Source organism: Cricetulus griseus, chromosome X, assembly GCF_003668045.3.
Source record: "Cricetulus griseus strain 17A/GY chromosome X, alternate assembly CriGri-PICRH-1.0, whole genome shotgun sequence".
NCBI classification, from domain to species: Eukaryota; Metazoa; Chordata; class Mammalia; order Rodentia; family Cricetidae; genus Cricetulus; species Cricetulus griseus.
The window spans coordinates 3,332,011-3,352,777 of NC_048604.1; the positions used below are offsets into that span (position 1 = coordinate 3,332,011).

At 39.0% G+C, this 20,767-nt stretch overlaps 1 protein-coding gene and 1 long non-coding RNA gene across 4 annotated transcripts in view; one reads left to right on the forward strand and one right to left on the reverse strand.

Moving 5' to 3' along the window:
• Positions 1-7,098, forward strand: part of LOC100754835 (gamma-aminobutyric acid type A receptor subunit alpha3) — a 160,113-nt gene extending 153,015 nt beyond the window's left edge. Inside the window, exon 9 of the mRNA XM_035450193.1 lies at positions 6,763-7,098. Coding sequence (XP_035306084.1) covers positions 6,763-7,098 — 336 coding nt within the window. The remainder of the gene's footprint in view (positions 1-6,762) is intronic.
• The window catches only part of LOC113837607, a 36,638-nt gene extending 17,100 nt beyond the window's left edge, over positions 1-19,538 (reverse strand). For all 3 annotated transcript variants that reach the window (XR_003488275.2, XR_004771479.1, XR_004771478.1), the window contains exons 1-3: positions 19,454-19,538; positions 16,284-16,400; positions 913-1,078 (exon numbers count right to left, since the gene is read on the reverse strand). This is a non-coding gene — a long non-coding RNA (uncharacterized LOC113837607). The remainder of the gene's footprint in view (positions 1-912; positions 1,079-16,283; positions 16,401-19,453) is intronic.
• Positions 19,539-20,767: the final 1,229 nt, after the last annotated feature.

The following is a 20,767-nucleotide window of genomic DNA, read 5'->3' on the forward strand; positions in this document are numbered from 1 at the left end:
CCTTAATTTTTCATTCTTTGCCAATATTTAATGATCAAACTTAATTATAGGCTGTTATTGCTACAAATATAAAACTGATTGTGTTTAAGGAAATTTTGTTTCTCCTCATGGGCTATGCTAGCCACTTGTTGAAATTCTATTTTTGGCCAGAGCCCTAAAGCAACAGACATTTTAAGTGTCTTCATCACCCGATCTGATTTCAGTGTGTGTTTGTATCCAGGTTATAAAATTCCCATTTCACAAAAGATGAACATTTAGGCTTGGGGCTATAACAAATAGAATATTTGTTCATCTTGAACATCAAGGTCCTGAGTTTGAAATTCAGCACTATAAAAAGAGAAAATAAAATTTAAAAATCCCCCAAATTGTTTTATTGTTTTTGTTTGGTTCCATAGAATAAAGATGTCCCAGGTCTGTCAAGCAAAAATTTCCAGAATATATAGTATAAATAGATATTTACAGAGAAATTAGTTCAGTAACTGATATTTTTAAGTTTACTAAGGACAAATTATGGCAAGTTAACCTCTAATTAATGTTTATTGAACTGACAGAACAGGAAATGGTATAGAGTTTATCAAGATACTTGATTAAATTGAAAAATTATTTTATGTGCGTGACTATTTTTGCCTGCATGTATTTAAGTACTAGTGAATGAAGTGCTCCCCAGAGGCCAGAAGAGAGCATCAGATTCGCTGTGTAGAATTGTGACCTATCTTCTGGGTGCTGAGAATTGAACCTCGGTCCTCTTCAAGAACAGCAAGTTGTCTTAACTGCTGAGCCATTACCTCATCTCCATTGATTAACTTTCTAATATGCCCTAGAAAACACTTCAAGTAGTACATTTAGGCTGATATAATTGGTTGACCAATTAAAGTCAAATAGAACTCATCAATGGACTGACATTGACCTTACCTGAATAGAGGCTCACAGGATTCCTTTAACTCAAATCTCTCAATAAGTTTTTCACTGGAGGTCAAATGAAGAAACACACGGTAGATGGTTCAAATCCATGTGGTTGTTAGGAGATGATTAAGTTTTGAAATAATCAGAAAGAACGTATGAAGTTTGAAAGGACAAGCTAAAATGAAGAGATTAAGAGCAAAATTAAATTCAGTTCTAAGAATTACTTCTAGCACATGGAAGATTAACAAGAAATTGGTTCTGAGTTAATATATATACATATATATATATGTGTGTGTGTGTGTGTGTATACATCTGAATATATAATGACTGTAATCATACATTATTGTAACTATACTGTATAAAGAAACAAAAATAGAGAAATACACACACACACACACACACACACACACACACACACACACACACACACACACACACACACGCTCCATGCTCCTCTTTTTTCTGTGATTGGAATATTGCTGTGTTGCCTAGGTTGACATTCAGCTAGTTATCCTATTACCTAAGTTTTCAAAGTAGGGAATTATTTCTGTCATGTATCATTACACTAAGTTTTGCAAACCCCCTTTAAACTTTTCATTCACTCCTCTCAACCCATAGTTATTACCTTCTATGACCCCTGAATAGGTCACTCCCATTTCAACCATAAGATGCTTTGTGATCACCCTTCTCCCCTGAACTTTGATTATTCAGATCTTTTAAGGTGTTTTCTCTTATTCAGGACTTGGAACTTCTTAAAAATACTTTTTCGAGCTAGCTTTCACTATCCTACTCTGCACTGATCTGCCTTATGTGTTTCAACTCTAATTGTCATTACCTGACATTGGTGTATGCATTTGTTTGATTGAATTCTTTTTAAATATTCCTTTCAGTGGAATATGAACTTGAGTATAAAGATCATCTTTTATTGTTCACTGCTGCATCACTAGCAAGCACCAGAGAACTTGCCACATAATAGACAATTTTGAAATATTTAGTAATTCAATATAATGAATTCTTTCCAAATCTGATTTCTCTATTTTTTGTTTCTTTATACAGTATAGTTAAAACAATATATGGTTATATTCATTTATCAACACCCTTAGACTGCCTAGTCACTTCAGTACAAAATAGATTTTTGGTTTTGTTTTTTCTGAAAAACAAAATACAGCTATTAACAAGTTGATGAAGGTTATGAGCTTATATAATTAAATTCTGTTGGGCCTTAAATCAGTATCTGAGGCCTTCTGTTTGAAAATTAAGTTCTATTCTTATAAAATCAAATTTAAATATGTTTAGAGATTTATTTTACTGTGTGTGTGTGTGTGTGTGTGTGTGTGTGTGTGTGTGTGTGTGTGTACACATGTGCTGGTGGAAGCCTGCACTGCAGAGGGTGTTGGTTCCCCTGGAGCTGGAGTTACAGGCAGTTGTGAACTAACGGCTTGATGTGAGCACCAGGAACTGAACTTGGGTCTCCTGCAAGCATAGTTATCCTTTATAACCACTGAGCCATATCTTTATCCTCTTAATTTAGATTTTAACTTTTTTTTACCGTCTTTATGTGAGTATGGAAACCATCATATGAAGCTTCCTCAGTTTCTTGTTTCTTTCTTCTCAAAGCACTGACAGTATCTGAATCTCTTCCATTCTTTCCTTCTAAGCTATAACTTGAACCTGGGTAATTCCCATGTATGCCCATCCTTTTAGGAAGCCGACCTTCCATCTGCATTTTCTTTCCCTTCTCTAGGCTTAATTGATCCCTCTAAGTCAATCTACCTTCCTCTATCATTCTTTACCTCATTTTTTCACACAGAGTCTCTCACTGACCCTAGATAGTACCATTTCAATGAGAATGTCTGGTCAACAAGTCCCAGGGACTGTCGTGCTACCCCTCCCAGCACTAGGATTTCAGTCTTTTTTCTGTGAACTGTAATACCCAGTTTTCACATGAGTGTTAGTAGGGTTAACTCTGGGCTAACTGAACTATGACCCTATCCACAAATTGCCTTTTGTTATAATTGATCTAAGTTCTATCTCTGTTTTTTCTGAGGGCAGGGTCAATTCATTATATTATTTTGCATATACAAATGTATTATGTAAAATAACTATCACAAGCAACATAGTATATGTAGTTAAAATAAGATAGGCTGAATTAGAGCAATATGATTCATTTTATTATTTAAATAAATGTAGATGTATGTCCTAGTTAGTTCACAATTTCAGGTTACAGTCCAGCACTGGAGGACAGTAAAGGGACAAAATCTTGACATTGCCAGTCATATCACATTCACAGTCAAAAACAGAAGGAAATGAATGCTTGTTGTCCCAAGTGATTGTTTCAAAGACCTAGTTATAACCAGCTTATAAGATGACTAAATGAAATGACATGCAATGCTTTTAGCAAAGTCAGTGTAAAATTTTCTTCACTTTCTGTCTATTTTTATTTTGCTTTTTTCTTTGTCTGCCCATGGAAAAAAAACTACTAAGCAAGTTAATAAGCAGGCAAAAAAGTAAAGCAGTGTTTTATTTAATAGCAAAGGCATTTAGCAGCAGGACTCTATTCACACAATGACTTTGCTAATTATAAATGAGCCTCGTGTAGTATTTAAAGTATTTATAAGGTTCTTAGAAGGCTTTGAGTTCTGTACCCATTCTGCTGTTAACAATGTGACTACAATCCTCCAACAAAGAGGAAAAGTGTTTATTTACTTGCATGAACACCCCTTATCTTGCACACTCTTCCACCCATTTACAACACTCCCTGCCCCCAACTGAGAATGCTGATGTCAACATAGGCGGGCAGAGTGTGATATACAGGGCCTTTCAAGATATGCCTTTTTCCTTCTTATTAATTAATTTTACATCCCAACCACAGCTTCCCCTCCCTCCTCTCCTCCCAATCCCTCCCCCCAGCACACGTCTGCCCCCTCCTAACCCACCTCTTCTCCTTATTTGCTCAGAAAGTGGCAGGTCTCCCTTGGCCGTCAGCAAAGGATGGCATATCAAGCTTTCATAAAAGCAAGTAGATCCCCCTGTATTCAAGCTGGGTAAGGCATTCCAGCATAGTGAATAGGTTCCCATGAACTAGGCTACTCTTTGTGTGGGTTTTCACCTGATGTCCCTGGCCAACTACCCGCCTTCTACAATCCCTCCTCCTTCTCCTTAGCAGGGTTCCCCTGGGCCCAATGTTAGGCCATGAGTCCCTGAAGCTGTCTCCATCAGTGACTGGATGAAGTATCTCTACTCACAACAGGGTAGTCACCAACGCAATCACAGGGGAAGGCCCAAAGTTCTGGCCTTTCCTTCAGTTCTTACAAGTTGTTTGCTGTGCTCACTGGGATTCATGTACAGCAATCTCCTATGCACTGGCCTTTCCTTCAGTTCTTACAAGTTGTTTGCTGTGCTCACTGGGATTCATGTACAGCAATCTCCTGTGCACTGGCCTTTCCTTCAGTTCTTAATCATTTGGTGACTCCTGCTCAACTTTTTAAAAATTTATTTTACATCCTTGTCACAGTTTCCCCTTCCTCCTCTCCTTCCAGTCCCTCCCACACCCCCTATGTTTCCACCTCCCCATCTACTCCTCCTCCAATTCTGTTCAGGAAATAGCAGGTCTCCCATGGATATTGACAAGACAGAGCATTTCAAGTTTCAGTAAGACTAAGTACCTCCCCATGTATTAAGGCTGGGCAAGGTGACCCAGTATGAGGAATAGGGTCCCAAAGCCAGCAAAAGAGAGACTGCCCCTGCTTCCACTGTTAGAAGTTCCACAAGAAGACCATTTTTAAATTGGGATATTTTTTTCTGTTCAACTTTTAGTACTCAGACTGGAAATCTGACAGCCTTCCTTAAGCTGCCTTTCCCACATGTGCAGGTACACTCATAACAGTTAACTCAAAACAGTTACAACCCAGGTTACACAGTATGACAATCATGTATTTATAGGGCTTTCTTCAACAATAGGCTGTGAGCACCTAGGAGAAAGGGACTGAAGTATAACTAACTTCTAACCTTTCCACTTACCCCCAAATATCTAGCATATCTTTTGGCCCTGTTGATACTGAATAAATACATAAAAGTGATGATTTGGATCAAAAAAATAAATGGTGCTGTGATGGAATGACAGTAGATATAAGTAATCACAATTCTGAGAAAGTAACAAAAGGGAGATAAGGAGAAAGGAGTAACAAAAGGAAGAGAGAAACTTAGAAAAAAAACAAACAAGTAAGGAACTGGGAGAGTACAGAAGTTAATTGTAGCTTCTGAGAAGCATCAAGATAGACAGATTGACACTTCAGGAGGGAAGACATGGGAAGAGTTTTTGCATACTGATCTAGGCCACTGCCTTGGGTTGCAGTTAGGAGCTAGCTTGCTCCTTCAGTCACCATGCCATGCAGCCTATCTATTCCAATCCAGACCCAAGCATGGTAACCCCAATGCAGCACATGAGTGCATTTATGTGAAGACAGACAGACAGACAGACAGACAGACAGACAGACAGACACACACACACACACACACAGAAAGAGAGAGAGAGAGAGAGAGAGAGAGAGAGAGAGAGAGAGAGAGAGAGAGAGAGAGAAGGCACTTCTTACTGTGCTTTGGGGATAGTTATGTTGAAAAAAAAAAAGCTCCCAAAGGGCAATGCCATAGCAAGTTTCCTGCTGTCTACTTTTGCTGTATCAGAAGAGGTCATTTCTTCAGCTCTGTGGGGAGGCTGTGGCTCCTGCTAGCAGCCTGGAAAGAGTGAAAAACCTTTAAGTACCCCCTACTTTGCTAAGCACCTTTATAGTGCATGAGGGCAGCATGCTGTTGTGATGATGCATGTAAATATCCCATAGTATTTATTATGCTCTTTAAGACAAAATGACTTTGCAGATTCACCAAGCTCTCTTCTTCACAGGAGGTGTGCCCCTTGACGGCTGCAGCCTTTTTGAAGTTTTTTCCACGGGTAACCAAGAATTCCTTGTGCTATACAAAGTGGCACAGTGTATATATTTATGGACATAAGTCAGGAACTCAGATTGGTAGTATGTATTCTGCCATTTAATCTGAGCTTGACTTACATATTAAGTGTGGATAATGTCACCTACTTCATATGGTGAAGAATGAAATCATGCAATTTATAAAACCTCACATTTCCTAGCAATTTCCGCTGCCATTCTCCCCTCTGATTCTCTAAATAATCTGCCAGCTATTTTCATCTTCAGTTTACAAATGAAGAAACTGAAGCTCACAATGGAGGAGTAATTTATCCAAAGACACATAGCTAGAATTTTTTAGTTTTTTTTTCTTTTGCTGTGATAAAACACTGATGAAAAACAACTGACACAGGAAAGGGTTGATTTGGTTTACAACTCCAGGTCACTGTCCATCACTGAGGAAATCTGGGACAGGGAGTTAAGCAAGAACTTAAAGCAGAAACTTTAGGAATGTAGGAATGATGATTGCTGGCTGATCTGATAGCTTTTTTATATAGTCTAGTACCACCTGCCTAGAGAATAGTGATGTCCACAGTAATCAAGACCGATCTACATCAATGAACAATCAAGACATGTCCCCACAGATATACCCAATAAATCAACCCTGATGTGGGCAATCTCTCGATTGAAACTCCATTCTCACGTGATTTAAGGCTATGTCAAGGTGACAGCTGGGCCTGACTAGGATATTTAAAATGGTGCATGCAGGTTTTCTGCTTTCAAAATACTGTCCCTAAGTACAAACATACTACTTAGTAGGTTCTTTAATGTCCCTCATGGCTCTTCCTTCCTGCAGTTTCCAAAGGTACTTTGTGCAATGAATTCATCATCTTTTATTATTTTTTTGTTCTCCCCTTCCTCCTCTTTTTTCTGGCTCTAGAGGAAAACACCAGCAGCCCCAACAAAGAAAACAAGCACCACTTTCAACATTGTGGGAACCACCTATCCTCTGAACCTGGGCAAGGATGCTGAGTTCTCCACCATCTCCAAGGGTGTCGCTCCCAGTGCTTCTTCAACTCCAACGGTCATTGCTTCACCCAAGGCCACTTATGTGCAGGACAGCCCTGCTGAGACCAAGACCTACAACAGTGTCAGCAAGGTTGACAAAATTTCCCGCATCATCTTTCCTGTGCTCTTTGCCATATTCAATCTTGTATATTGGGCCACATATGTGAACCGGGAATCGGCTATCAAGGGCATGATCCGCAAACAGTAGATAATAGTGGCGACACAGCAACCAGAGCACTGTATACCCCATGAAGCATCCAAATACCCCCAAATCAGGGCTCCCTTCATGTGTTTCATGATTCTTCTTTTTAACCCTGTTCCAGGCTAAGTGTAACCACTTTCTCAATTCATATTTATGAACCTCAATGAAAATGTAACAATAGAAAAATGACTTGTCCCTTGAACATTGCTTGGATTGAGCCAACACTGCCATTTGTCCAGTTGCTCATCTTAATATGCCACTCTCACCCAGCTGAGGGCACTGCATGTGTTTCATTTCACTCTGCCCACTGAAGAAGGAACAGGAGACTCTACTTCTAGTGGAAACCTTGGCTGTGTGAGGTCCAGGGTGTTGAGATTCAGGAGCATATTAACTGGGCTGCATTGGATGATTCTCACTCACCATGGAGTTAGGCCTAGCTATCTCATATAATTTTATTAAGCTGGTCTCTCCTATGCCCCCAGCAGGGCCTACTAGACACATGAACTGGTAGAATGGGAAGAAGCCTGTGTGAAATTCTGAAGTGACTCCTAAATAGGTTCTTGCCTTGTAGGTCAAAGGGGACAATTGAGGCTCACCTCTGTCAAACATGTATGACAAAAAAGAGAGAACTAATTGGGTAATTCCAGCATTAAAAGTGTAGGTACTACTCTAGTTTCAGCCAGCCCCTCAGGAAAGTAGCACCTCAATATATATCTCCTTCAGGAAAGAACCCTGCCTCAATAACACTGAGTCCCTTACAGCCAGCTGAGTACTGCTTACTGTGGATTCAGGACTGCCTACAAACTCTTCTGGAAAAAAAATGAAGACTCTTTTAATTTAAATTAAAATGGTACATACACACACAAAATGATATAGCTCAAATGCCTATATAAGAATTGTTCAAAGACAAGTAATCTAAGAAACTCATCTCCCTGACAAGGCAACTAGTCAAATAGTAGAAGAATAAGATGTTTAGTTGTAGTTGAAGGCTGCCTCAAAAGAAAGGGCCACCAACAGGGGAAAGTCAAACTTTTCCTTCCATATTGTACATATCACTCTCCTCTTTCAGGCCCATCATTTTGCTTCCATTATGTCAAGGACTTCTCAACTGCTTTGGATGCCGATTGCAACGAGGGGTGAATTGCAGATTCACACAAATATCTCTACTTATTTTTGAGTCAGTTAAATCATTAACTTTATTACCAATTTTATAATGTATTAGAAGCCATTTGATCTCATTTTGTTCTTAAATGTAAGCAAAAAGAACAGACATAAACACACAATTTTTATAAGGTAGTCCTAGAAATTTGAATAATTTCCCTGAACTTCTTACAGATGTCTTTAATAAAGAAATATCCTATACCCATTTCCAAAGGCCAAAATGAAGAAATAGTTGACAAGCCATGGCCATTCTTACCTTAGAATGAGCACAGCCACAGTGAGCCCTCTGGGTCATGAAGACAGTTTGATACTATAAAGGTCTTTAGAAATGTAGCAAGGCATTCTCCAAGAAGATCACTTCTAGTAGTAATGACTCAAAGGAATAAGACTGTTTAATACAACAGCCCCAGCCAATTTGGATCTGGATAGCTCAACTAGCTGAGAGTACCCAGAATGTCCAAGGTAAAGCCACAAGTAGCTTCTCTGCCCACCCACTGAACAAAGTTCCTTAGGGGTGTATCATTAGCTGCTGGTTGCCTTTTCATCCATCTTTCCTTTATTCCCTGCTTCCTTGCCATTGCTGGGATAATGCATGCCAGTCCCATTATTCTTAAGAATGTGTCTGTAGGTAAATTTATGACTAGAGGAATGTAGTCTTGTGGATGTGTAGTGATGGGGGTGGGATGGGGAGCTGTTAATGATTGTTTTAAGGGATTTAGAATGGAAGCTTGACCTTTGCCTCTCTGTAGAAATTGTGTTTCCAAATGCTTTGATGCAATGTTTAGCGGCTGTTTATTAAATCCTTTATGAATTATATTTGTGCTGGAATACTTTCATTGATTAGTCTTGTATACAGTAAGCACTATATTCTTGACTTTGCTACCCACTCTGATACCCTAAACTTTCCACTTTTTAACACCATTAGAAAATATGAGAAGAGGGTATCTCTAGAGCATGAGATCAGTTATAGTGATCCAAGATGTATCCTGTGTGGAAACATAGCTATGAATGACTCCTTACCCAACATGAAAGAGATGGAAACAGTATTTTCATTACAGTTCTAGCCATGTTTCCCTTCCTGTTGAGTACCATTTTCACTTAGCAATATTTCAAGTAAAGTGATAGAGAGCATCTGATTGGCTAAGCCATGTGTTAGGGAATGCATGCCACCTTTGTTTTTCATAATGTTCTGAGAAATCTTGGAGGTAATATCAAGAGATATACTTGAGAAACTTACCTGAATGCTGGGAATGGGAAATATACCGTAGGGAGAGTGTTACACACACACACACACACACACACACACACACACACACACACACACACACACACTATTCTCCAAAGTAAAAGAAGGACTTGAGTAGTCTGAATACTGATATTCATCCCAGCCCTATAGGCATGTGATAGATGCTAGTGCTACACTAATCCTTTGGTCCAGGTACATGCAGTTCAATCATACCTCATAGTGATATGCTAAAATGCTGGAAGCAGCCATGCTTATAAGTAAGTCTTGTTGTTTCCTTTCGAACCTCCTGAAATCACTTTATCTCTGAAAACTAATTTGATTAGTCTTAGGGGGAAATCCTAGCTATTGCCATCAACACTTCTGGTTGCTGGGACCAGTAAATCTAGTTTTGAATATTTTATGGTACAAAAAATCATGTGTGTGTATATATGTGAGTGTGGAGAGAGGGGGGATGAGGAAGAAAAATAGAAAGGGGGTAAAGAGAGAGAAAGAGACTAAGAGGAAAGGGAAAAAAAGAGGGGGAAGTAGATCCCCAGAGCATTGAGTGTATCAGAGTAAAAGTACCTTCTAGCACATGGTAGGTATACAATAAATGCTTACTGAATAAGCAAATGCTAATCCAGATCAGAACTACATGATAGGGTTGGGTAAAGTAGATGCTCTCTCCATGATCAGTAGATGCCAATGGAAACAAACAAATATAATGTGCAGCCTCTGAAGCAACACTGAGAACATTCCAGTGCTAATAAACATGCACCATTTTAAGTCACTTTAAAGAGTTTTTTTCCTAATTAAATAATTATTTGTTCTTGTGTGCTTTTAAATGTGGAGGTCTCATTGATAATCCATTAGTTCCTCTTCCTAGAGACCTGCAGGCAGGTAGGAAGGCATGACTGAGTAACAGACTTCTCTGAAACCTCAGGCACAGCTGCTGATTCCTTCAGAGGCTGGACTTGTCTCAGAGACACCCTAGAACACAGACTCCTTGCAAAAAGTCCAGCAAGAACTGGAAATAACAGGAAGGGTACAGGAAGTTAACAATCAAGGGAAGTTCTCTCAGTAGAGTCCCAGAATTTGAGGCAGGCATCTCTCCATCTTCGGTGGCTTCTTGTTACATATATTTCCTTAACCCAGTACATCAATCATGTGACCATACTACATTGAGTCATACTACAGTGAGTCTAAAGGTGTCTGAACTTGTTGATAAAACTACTTTCTGGGCCTTCTACCTTGTATTGTCCTTTAAATTGTAAATGTTTAAAATATAAAATATGTTTTAGTAAAAATACAAAATTAAGTGATTATCAATGTCAACCCTACATTTGGGGTTGGGGCTTTGTTTACACTTGGGCTGTGTTTTTGTCTTGGTTTCTGTTGTGATACAATGATAAAATGCTCTGTCAAAAGCAACTTCAGGAAGGGTTTACTTTAGCTCTAACTTGAGGTTCAGTGTACATCATGGTAGCACAGTCAAGACAGCAAGAATGTGAATCATAGCCATAATCAGGAATGAGAGAGGAATGTATGCATGCATATATGTACAGTACAGCTCACTTTCTCCATTTAAATGCTCAGAATCGCATTCAGGGAATGATCCCACCCACAGTGGTAAGCCCTTCCCATTTCAATTAAGGTAATTCAGATAATCTCTCACAGTCATACCCACAGGTCATCTTCTACGTGACTCTAGATTCTGTCACATTGACAATTAACATTAACCATCACAGCTTTGTTCTTTTATTTTATATTCCACATATGAGTTAGATCACAGTGCACTTGTCTTTTGTGACTGGCTTTTACACTTAAGATAAAATGACTGGGACAACCTGAACTTGATCTGCTTTCCTTCTCCTTCAGATCCAATAATTTGATATCATGGTCAATGCACCAAGAAGAATGTTTACTTTGATTTCAGCTAGAACTAAATCCCATTATACCCGCTGACTTGGGCCAGTTACTCTAAGTTGACTCTTAGTTTCCCTATTATTAAATTCTGATTATAGCCAGGCATGGTGGCACACACCATTAGTCCCAGTGCTCCAGAGGCAGAGGCAAGTCAATCTCCATGAGTTTGGAGCCAGACTAGCCTACATTGTAAGTTCCAGAACAGCCAGAGCTATATTTTTAAAAGCCAATTCAGATTACGATAGATCCAAGTTAGCATAGTATTATTTCAAGTAGCTGCTTTGGTGACAAGTTCCATGTCACCAGATCCTGGACCCCATCCTGACTCTGCTGTTGCTTTCACTCTAGAAGCACAAAGCCCATTTAAAATTTTTTTCTGCAACATAATTGATGACTTGTCAGCTTCAAATGAATTTTTCTTAGGTGCAAAGCAAAGCCCATTCAGAGGGAAACCTAGCATTAGAGGAGCAATATTTATAGGTGGAACAGGTATCTCTCCAGATCTCTACCTTCACCCTCACATCCTTGCCCTGTAAAGAGATGCAGGATGAGTGTGGTTCAGCTCTAATCTATGCATTCAAAAACTGGATGTGAAGGAGATAAGACTAGAGGGGCCTGGTGGTGGTGGCACACACTTTGATATCGGCTCTCAGGTGGCAGAGGCAGGTGGATCTCTGAGTTTGAGACCAGCCAGGTCTACAGAGTGAGTTCCAGGAGATCCAGGGCTGTTACACAGAGAAACCCTGTCTTGAAAAAAAGATTGGAGGGATATAAGACAGTGTTAGAAAAAATAATACCTCCTTTTGTTTTGTCCTCAAAAATCTTAATCCATGATAGAAAAGAAATCCTCAGAAGAGAATCTCTTGGACTTACTATAAACCTGAAATGTGCTGGTACTACTTCTCTTCTTTTATCACAGAACAAAGGCCTCTCATTAGCCCAAGGCCAGCCCCTCCTTTGTACCTCCTCTCTGCTCTCTTTCTCAAAGAATTATGTTTTCTGCTCTCAGTGAAACTGTTCTTGCTCAGTCACCACTGTCATCCTTCCTAAAACCTAAAGGATTTCCCCACTTATTTTACTTGACTTGTTAGGAGAATTGCACACTGCTCACAACTACTTTATGTTTGAAATTTGTTCTGCTTCCATGACACCACATTCTCCCAAAAACCACCTTTCTGTGTGTGATTTTTTCCTTCTCAACTTTCCATTTCCTTTTAATTCTGTGGTTCCCTAAAATGTTCTTGTTCCCTGATGATCTGTTGCTCCTGGCTTAGGTTACCACATACTCTAGTTTCCTCTTGTATAGCAAACCATCCTAAGTGAAGCAATGCTTTATCTTACCCATAGGTCAAGACAGTCTAAAGAGACAAGCAGGTATAGCTTGTCTCTACTCCATGATTTCTGGAGCCACAGATGGTGACTCAAACATAGAGTGACTTAATTAACTATAGTATCTGAAAGAGAAATCTCCTTGGAAATGTCTCAGACTGTATTTATTGAGATGTAGACAGACATATTAGTTGCCAAACTATAGTTGTGTTCAGAAACACAAAAGTGGATCCTAAACCAAGATCAAATTGATTCCAGATGCCTGATGAAGGGATCAGGATTTGAAGTCACCTCACAAGCAAATGGTCCATGAAGAGGTAAGGACAAACTCATCTAGGATTTTTCATCTGCAAATTGTGTAACTGTGCAGCATGGCATTTGGGTTCTGAAAGGGAATGTCTTATAGAGGGCAGCCTCTGGAGAACAAAAATCTCAAAGGAAACTGGCAGAAGCTATTGGACTGTTTACTGCCCTATGTTGGGAAATACATAGAAGATCAAAAACCTGTAAAAAGTGAAGAAAAGGGCCACAAAATGCTGAGATAAGTGTGTATGAAAACCACCACACCTATTTTATGTTAACTGCCAAATTGATACCTTAGGCTAGGGCTTTTAAATGAATTCTTTTTATATATTCAGAGGAACCCCCATTAAACAGACACACACACACACACACACACACACACACACACACACACACACACACACACACACCTTCCCTTTATTGTTCTTTTATCAAGTAAGAGATGAATTATTTACCCCAATGCTCCTTTTAAAAAAAAACTAAAGGTGATATTCATCGTAAATCTGTCTGGCATCTTAATGCCTAGTATATTACAAAGTCTTATATTTAGCCTCCAGCTTAAATCCTATATTGTGCCCTTTCCTTCCCACTTCCATTATTTAAACTTTCATTATGATGTATCATCTTGATTACTATAGGTATGCCTCTTAAAACTATAAAATATATTATGTTACTTACCTATGAAATGCCATTCAATAGCACCTTGCTCAGCATAGAATGAAGTCTAAAATGTGCCCTGGCCTTAAAAGTCCTGTGTAGTATATTCTTGCTTACTTCTCAGTATCCTGTTTCCAAAATTGAGGTTTCTCACTTACAGTGCACCAGCTATGTGAACCACCCATCAGGGGTACACTCAGGTACTTTATACAAGGTGTTTCCTTAGTGCATAATATTCCTTCCCTTCCCAGTTTCATCTGGTTGACTCCTGTCAATCACTCAGATCTCATTTTCTACACTACATGTTTATCCATGCCATGTACTTCCACTCCACTCTTAATGTTCACCAGATTTTGTTCCAATGTCCCACCAGACTAAGCATTGTAATGAGGAGTTGTTGAAGTATACCACAAGGAATGACCAAAGATATATTCAAAACTCAAAAGTGGGGTTGTATAGATATCTTAGTAGTTAAAGAGAGTGGTTCATGTGGATGAGAACCTAAACTTGGTTTTTCAACATATACATAAAACCCAGGCATTGGGGTGCATGTTTGTACCCATAGCAGGAGAGGATACAGATGGATCCCAGGGACTTGAGAATCAGCCATTCTCTAGGTTTAGTAAGTGACCTGTATCAAGAAAAAATTGTGGGAAATGATAAAGATTCACAGATATTGTTTCTGTCCTCCACACATACACACATAAGAGAGTACAACAAATGCACTTGCATTCGAGACAAACAAATTTTTTTTAAAAAAAGGAAAAAGCTTACTGAATACAATAAGATGTGAGCTGACCTTTAAAGGATGATGCCAAATTCCTCAGGCAGGGAAGATCATTGACAACAGGATGCTCAAAGTCCCAAATGTTTGAAAGACAAAAGTTAGTTATGTAGTTATTTTTATTTGTCAAAACTGCCCAGGCTAATTATTAGGATGACTTGGGGATATAGTAGGTCAGGATGTAAGAAAGTGGTATGAGAGATAGGCTGTCATTTATCTGATAATGTGGCCACATGCCACCATCAGGTCAGGTTGACTTTCAATCCTAGAAGGTTAGCTCAAATAGGTGACAGCAGTACACATAAGATGCTGTGATTAAAACAGGAACTGATGTTGCTATTACAAGTCAACTTTCTTCAGACTTAGTATCTTAGACTTTCTCATCTTCTCATACTCTCTCCAGCTTCACTGTTGAATACATTTTCTCACTTATGGGCCCTTTGGACAAAAAATGAACTTCAAGTGAAATAAGCAGGGATTACATGAAATGTACTAACAACACTGGCCAGTTTCCCTGCCATTGGTTTTTATTCATAGTTTCAAATTGACCCTGAAGATTACATTAGACTGGGACTCTGCATTTCAGCAAATAAAGTATCATGTTGAATCCACTTCCTAAAACACAGCTTCAGATCATACTAGTGTCCTTCTTGCCTTTTGGTGGAGGAGAGAGAAATTTTAATGAATGTTGTTGAAAGTATAGAGCTAATGACCTCCTGGTTGAAATAGTAGCAGTCAGTGAAATCAAGTCTCAACCACCATATGTTGATATCAGAAATATATCCTATTGACACTGAAACTGTCCAGTCTATTCACACCATATTCATGCTAGGCTTGTGTTCTGTGAGGAGTGAAAGTTTTGGCTGACTGGTAGAGGTTGTGGTCGCCCATGGCCTGGCAGCTTATCTCAATAGCTTGGCAATGCTGAAACTCCCTTCCCAGCAAAACTTCATGCTCTCTACCTGCGCTTATCTGGAAAATGTCCCTGAACCTGGAGACTGACCTTATCTGAAAGCTGTCTCTAAACCAGATGCCCGTCTCTCAACCAGATGCCTAATTTATCTTTAGCTTGAATCCTGACATAGGTCCCACTAAGATTTGTGTTAGGAGCTCTGCTTCTAGGACCCTACTGACACATATGAAGCTTTGTGATAGGAGCATGCCACTTAATGCAAATTAGGGTTTGTCTCCGGGCTTCCAAGTCCTATATATTCCTTATAGTATCTGGAATAAAGTTAAGCTGTTTCACCAAAAGCAATCTCCTGGAAGGCCGTCTCTGTTAGTGCTCATGGGTCATGTACAAAGCTTTCTGTCACCGCTTCTGCACCTTTGCCCTCTCTGACTGATGGTCAATAGGTCAAGAGGGAAAAAGAGGACCCTCACACTGTGAGGAATTATAGCCAACTTTTCTGGGTTTATATGGTGCTAGTAGGGCAACTCTAGGTTAAGATAAGTAGAAGATGGTGTTCAAGGCTGGTGCTCAGTGGTCGCTACAACTGGACTTTGGATTATGGCCATAGTACAATTCTCTTGAATAATCCACAGTGATAGACATAGCTTGGCAAAAAACTTGGACAGGTTATCATTTCCTTATGTGAATATTAATATATGACCATTCAAGAGAGGTTCTGGTGCAAGTGATGATATATGTGTCTATATGATATGTGTGTATGGTGTGTGTGTGTGTGTGTGTGTGTGTGTGTGTGTGTGTGTGGTGTGTAATGTATATGGGTGTGAGTGCAAACCTGGCTATGCCAGAAGTGCACATATGTAGGTCAGAAGACAACCTTAGGTGTTTGTCCTTACCTCCTACTTTGAGACAGTCTTTCTCTTGTAGGTCACTGCTTCATATGGCAGATGAGTTGAACAATGAGCTTCCAGATAGATCCCCCTGTCTCTGTCTCTCATGTCTCTGCAGAGGGCCTAGGATTACAGATGCCCAAATTATTACTTCCAGCTTTTACATGGAATCTGGGGATCTGAACCAGGTCATGAGGCTTGCAGAGCCAGATTTTTACCCAGATTTGTGATTTGATGCAACTCATTTACCCTATGGAATATAAATATAGTAATATTTCTAAAAATAATTAAGATTCAATGAGAAGATTATTGGAATTTTAATTGCTACTTCATATTCAAGGAATAATTTGTCTAATCTCAACACTGTTCCTGACTTGAAATAGGTGCCCTCCATCTCTAGTTATAAAATATGCACCTGTATAATGAGGATCTTGAGCCACATGACCTTTAAGAGCTCTACTGAGAATGATGGTGCAGGCATCTTGCCAAATTTATCAGAGTTGAAATCAGTTGAATTGTTTTTATATTATTATTATTGTTTATATAAAGGAAATGTGTAATGTGCATTTGGGGTGAAAATGCCAGCAAACTACGCATTGGGAGGAGGGAAAGCCAATGCTTCTTAAATCCTAGAGTCCCAGTGCCAAGTAGGGTAAATACTGATTGCTATATGCTTGTGTTTATCCCTTGAGCTGTAATCAGATGGGAGCAAAGTCTAAGATATTATCACAATTCTCAACACAATTATGTGCTTCCCAATATGAGTTGGTAATTTATGGCTTTCTCTAGTTTGGTTTTAAAAAATCATCTTGATTGTTCCTGGGGAAAAATATCTTCCTGGGAAAAGAAAAATCTACATCCAGAGGAGGAAAACTGCCAGAATTATAACCAGACAGACAATATGTATTGAACACCTAATGTGTGGTAGGTATTTGAGTCTCCTCTCCACTCTTCCCTGCACAGCCATAGACACCAGCATAGTGCAAAAGGCTAAGGAAATGACTCTTGAGTGAACAAATAAATATACTTCTCCTAAAATCTTAACCCAGAATAAACTGGGAGAGAATGAAAGAATTACAGGTAAGTATAGGGTCTAGTTAAATGAAGTGATGGGCTTTAAGAGAAAAGTATGACAACAAATTGCACACAGAGAGCTAGCATCTATCTGTTGCTTAATAGGAACCAGTTGCTATGCTAACTATTTCTAATTGTCCCCTGAAATGGCTACCACTGCTGTCAAGTTCCACAGATTGGAGAAAGCTTCATCTAGTTTACCTAGCATTTGAAGTGAGGAAAATAATTGGTATAGCTTGGAAGTTGACATAACTCCATGTGGCATATTGCATAAGACAGGACCAGCCATTCTAAGTGAAATATAGAGGCAGAAAGGAAGAAAGAAAGAAAGAAAGAAAGAAAGAAAGAAAGAAAGAAAGAAAGAAAGAAAGGATAAGAAAGACTGCAATATGAGCAGTCCACACTGCCGGCACTGCTTTGCTTTGTTATGTGACAGGGTCATATTATATATCCCAGGTTGTCCTTAAACTCACTACATAAATCAGGCTGGTCTTTATATCAAAATCTTACTGCCTCAGCCTTCCAAATGAACATTGCTGACTTTGAATGTGGTGAAAGGGACTAAGGAGGCAGAGGGGGGGATTTGGGTAAATGTTAGAAGCTGAAAAGGATATGGAAACAGATTTTACATAACACCCCCCAGAAGAAACTCAACCCATTGAGACTCATTTCAGACTTGTGACCTCTAGAACTGGAAGGTAATACAACCATGTTTGAAACAGCTATGTGTACAGTCTTTTGTTTAAACTAGCCATAGGAAACCAGTGTATCTCCTCTCACCTTTATTCTAGTCATTGGGAAACAATCCAGACTCCTCCACTGCTGCTTCTTCAGCATGAACAAACGTTAAAGGTCCCAGATTCTAAACCTTTCATGCAAATTAAGTTTCAACCTCTTGTATCACAGGATGTTAAGTTTACAAGTATGCATACATATACAGCCTTACGAGAGGTACTGGGAATAAAGTAGAGAATAAAATAGACAAGGCTGATACAGGAGTTTCCTAGTAACAAGCAATAAAATAATGTCACCCACAGCACAGGTATCCATTCATTAGCTTTCCATCTTTAGAAAAACCCATCATAGATTAATGAATTTACCACATAGAGGAACAAAAATACCTTTAATACGTCACAGGGAAGTCAATACAAGTTTGGATCTTGCTAAATGTCAGAACTAAAGGGTAAAGGGCCAATGCATGTAAGAAATAAGTCAAAGCTCCAGAGACAGCTGCCTAACAGATAATAGAATACCTGAGGATTTGCCTGCCCTCTGGATATGCCGTTCCTGTCCTACTTGTAACACCTATTCTACAAGGACGGTTATGCATTAAGCATTCGTTTTCCCGACTACTTCACTCAAACTGGGTTCTTTTAAGGGAGGAAGTTTTATTTCTGCGTTCTTAGGTCCTTAGATGTGATATTAGTTAATGTTCCCCAGCTTCTAAAAGACACATTGAAATTAGAAGCTACAATGTAAGAGGAAGAAGGTGATTGCAGGGGATGTGGCTGAGAGAGAGCTAAGGGAGACAAATTCATCCTTTTTGAACTTTTGCTGCTTTGGACAGACCTCCAAACTTCCTCCATTATTCATCTTTTTCTTATCCAACCCACCTCCTAAAAGGATTGACAACTAAATAAATGTCACTTGAAATATATCATCAATGAGAATTCTGGTAGAACGTGGAGTCCCAGCAACTAAGGGTGAGCAAGAAAACATTTCAAAATAGAAGAAAATAATTTCTGAAGGAAGACAGGACTGCTGTTTTACTGTTTGTTGCTTCCGAGAAAACTTCAAATAGGAGCCAGTAATTGCTTCATTATATGACACCCACATAACTTATTACTATTAGTCATATGTGAACATTTTATAGTAAAATTTTCATCCGATGTAAATGTAGACTGAATTGATGAATAGAATGAGCTTTTAAATTATTTCTCACAGAAAGATTCAATCATAGAATCAGACAAAGCTGCTGCACTAATGATCCTCTATCATCAGCTCACAAATGAAAACAGCAAGAACAACAATAACAAAAAGGCACTTAGTCATCCATCTACTCCCTGTCATTTCTGTGTCCCTTTGCTTAGTAGATATCATACCTCGGGCTATCCGAAGTTTCGCTTTGTTCCAAAGGGCTTGAAGACAAGAGTAACAGCCATAACAAATGTAATTTGAAACTAAGGAAGATGAGTCATACAGCCTCCTTTGGGAAGAAACATGTTCATTTCATAGCAATGTCCCAGTCACTAGCTTCCTCCCAGACTGCCCACTGAAACCATCTTTCATGTGAATTTCATTTAGCTGTCAATCATTTGACAGGACAGTGGAAATTAAAATGGAAGAGGAAGTTTGGGGGCTGACAGTAGAGAAGCAAAAGATCAAAATGAGATGACCCTTTCTTCTCTCTCCTCTTTCAAGGCTACTTAAACATATCTATTTTCTTCCAGTTACAAAGTTTAAGATAAAACTTGAGTTAAATTCCTCAAAATGTGCCTCACTGTCTCATGTGTGCCCATGTTCCCACTCTGTACAACTCTGTAGTCATTCTTTAGGAAATGTGTAATACAACATTAAGTCACTATTGAATAAATAGGGAGTAAAGTGTGGCTTCAAACGAGACTCCTTAGAGTAGAAAACAAAATGGATGGTCACATGAAAAAGATTTGAGGTGCAAAGTAAGACTGAGCTTAATGCAGCACAGTAAAGAGTCTGAATTTTATCTGAAGAACACCACTGAGAAACATTATATAGAACATTATATAGACATTATATAGTCACATGAAATTTACAACAGTTTCTTTGGTGCCAATAGCACAGAATGGTATACAGTATGTATTGTAATAGGGATATAATCTAGGAACTAGTAAAGCCATTGAGTTTTCTACACAAAGATAATGAACATGAGAAGTCCAGTTTCTGTGAGACCTTAGCCAAGGACAAACCGAAGGAATATTCATGAAATTCGGTTTTTTAAGTTCTATGCTGCTACAGAACTCTGACACCATAAATCTTCTGACTGGTCACTGTTCTGAATCCTAGTCTAAGACTTAACACAGCTGCTGCATTGCACTGATGGGATCGAGTCTTTGGAGACTAGACTTCAGGAAACTATAGAAACAATTCAGTACAATATTGGCAAACTCCTGCTCTCCTGTGGCCACATCTCTAACACTGGGACTGTCCAGTGCACATATGTTTACATTTCATAGTTCTTGGCCACTCCATAGGTCTCATTTCCAGAACAGTGGCGTCTGTGCTCTAAGTATGACTTTTACATACAGCAAATCTTTGTTATTAATGCCCCAGACACTCCAAATACACATAAAGGATGTGTTTCAGAGACATGCTTACTGACTTCTTATTATTCTGATGTCCTTATTTGTAAGAGATATAGACAGGCATAATTAGGATAG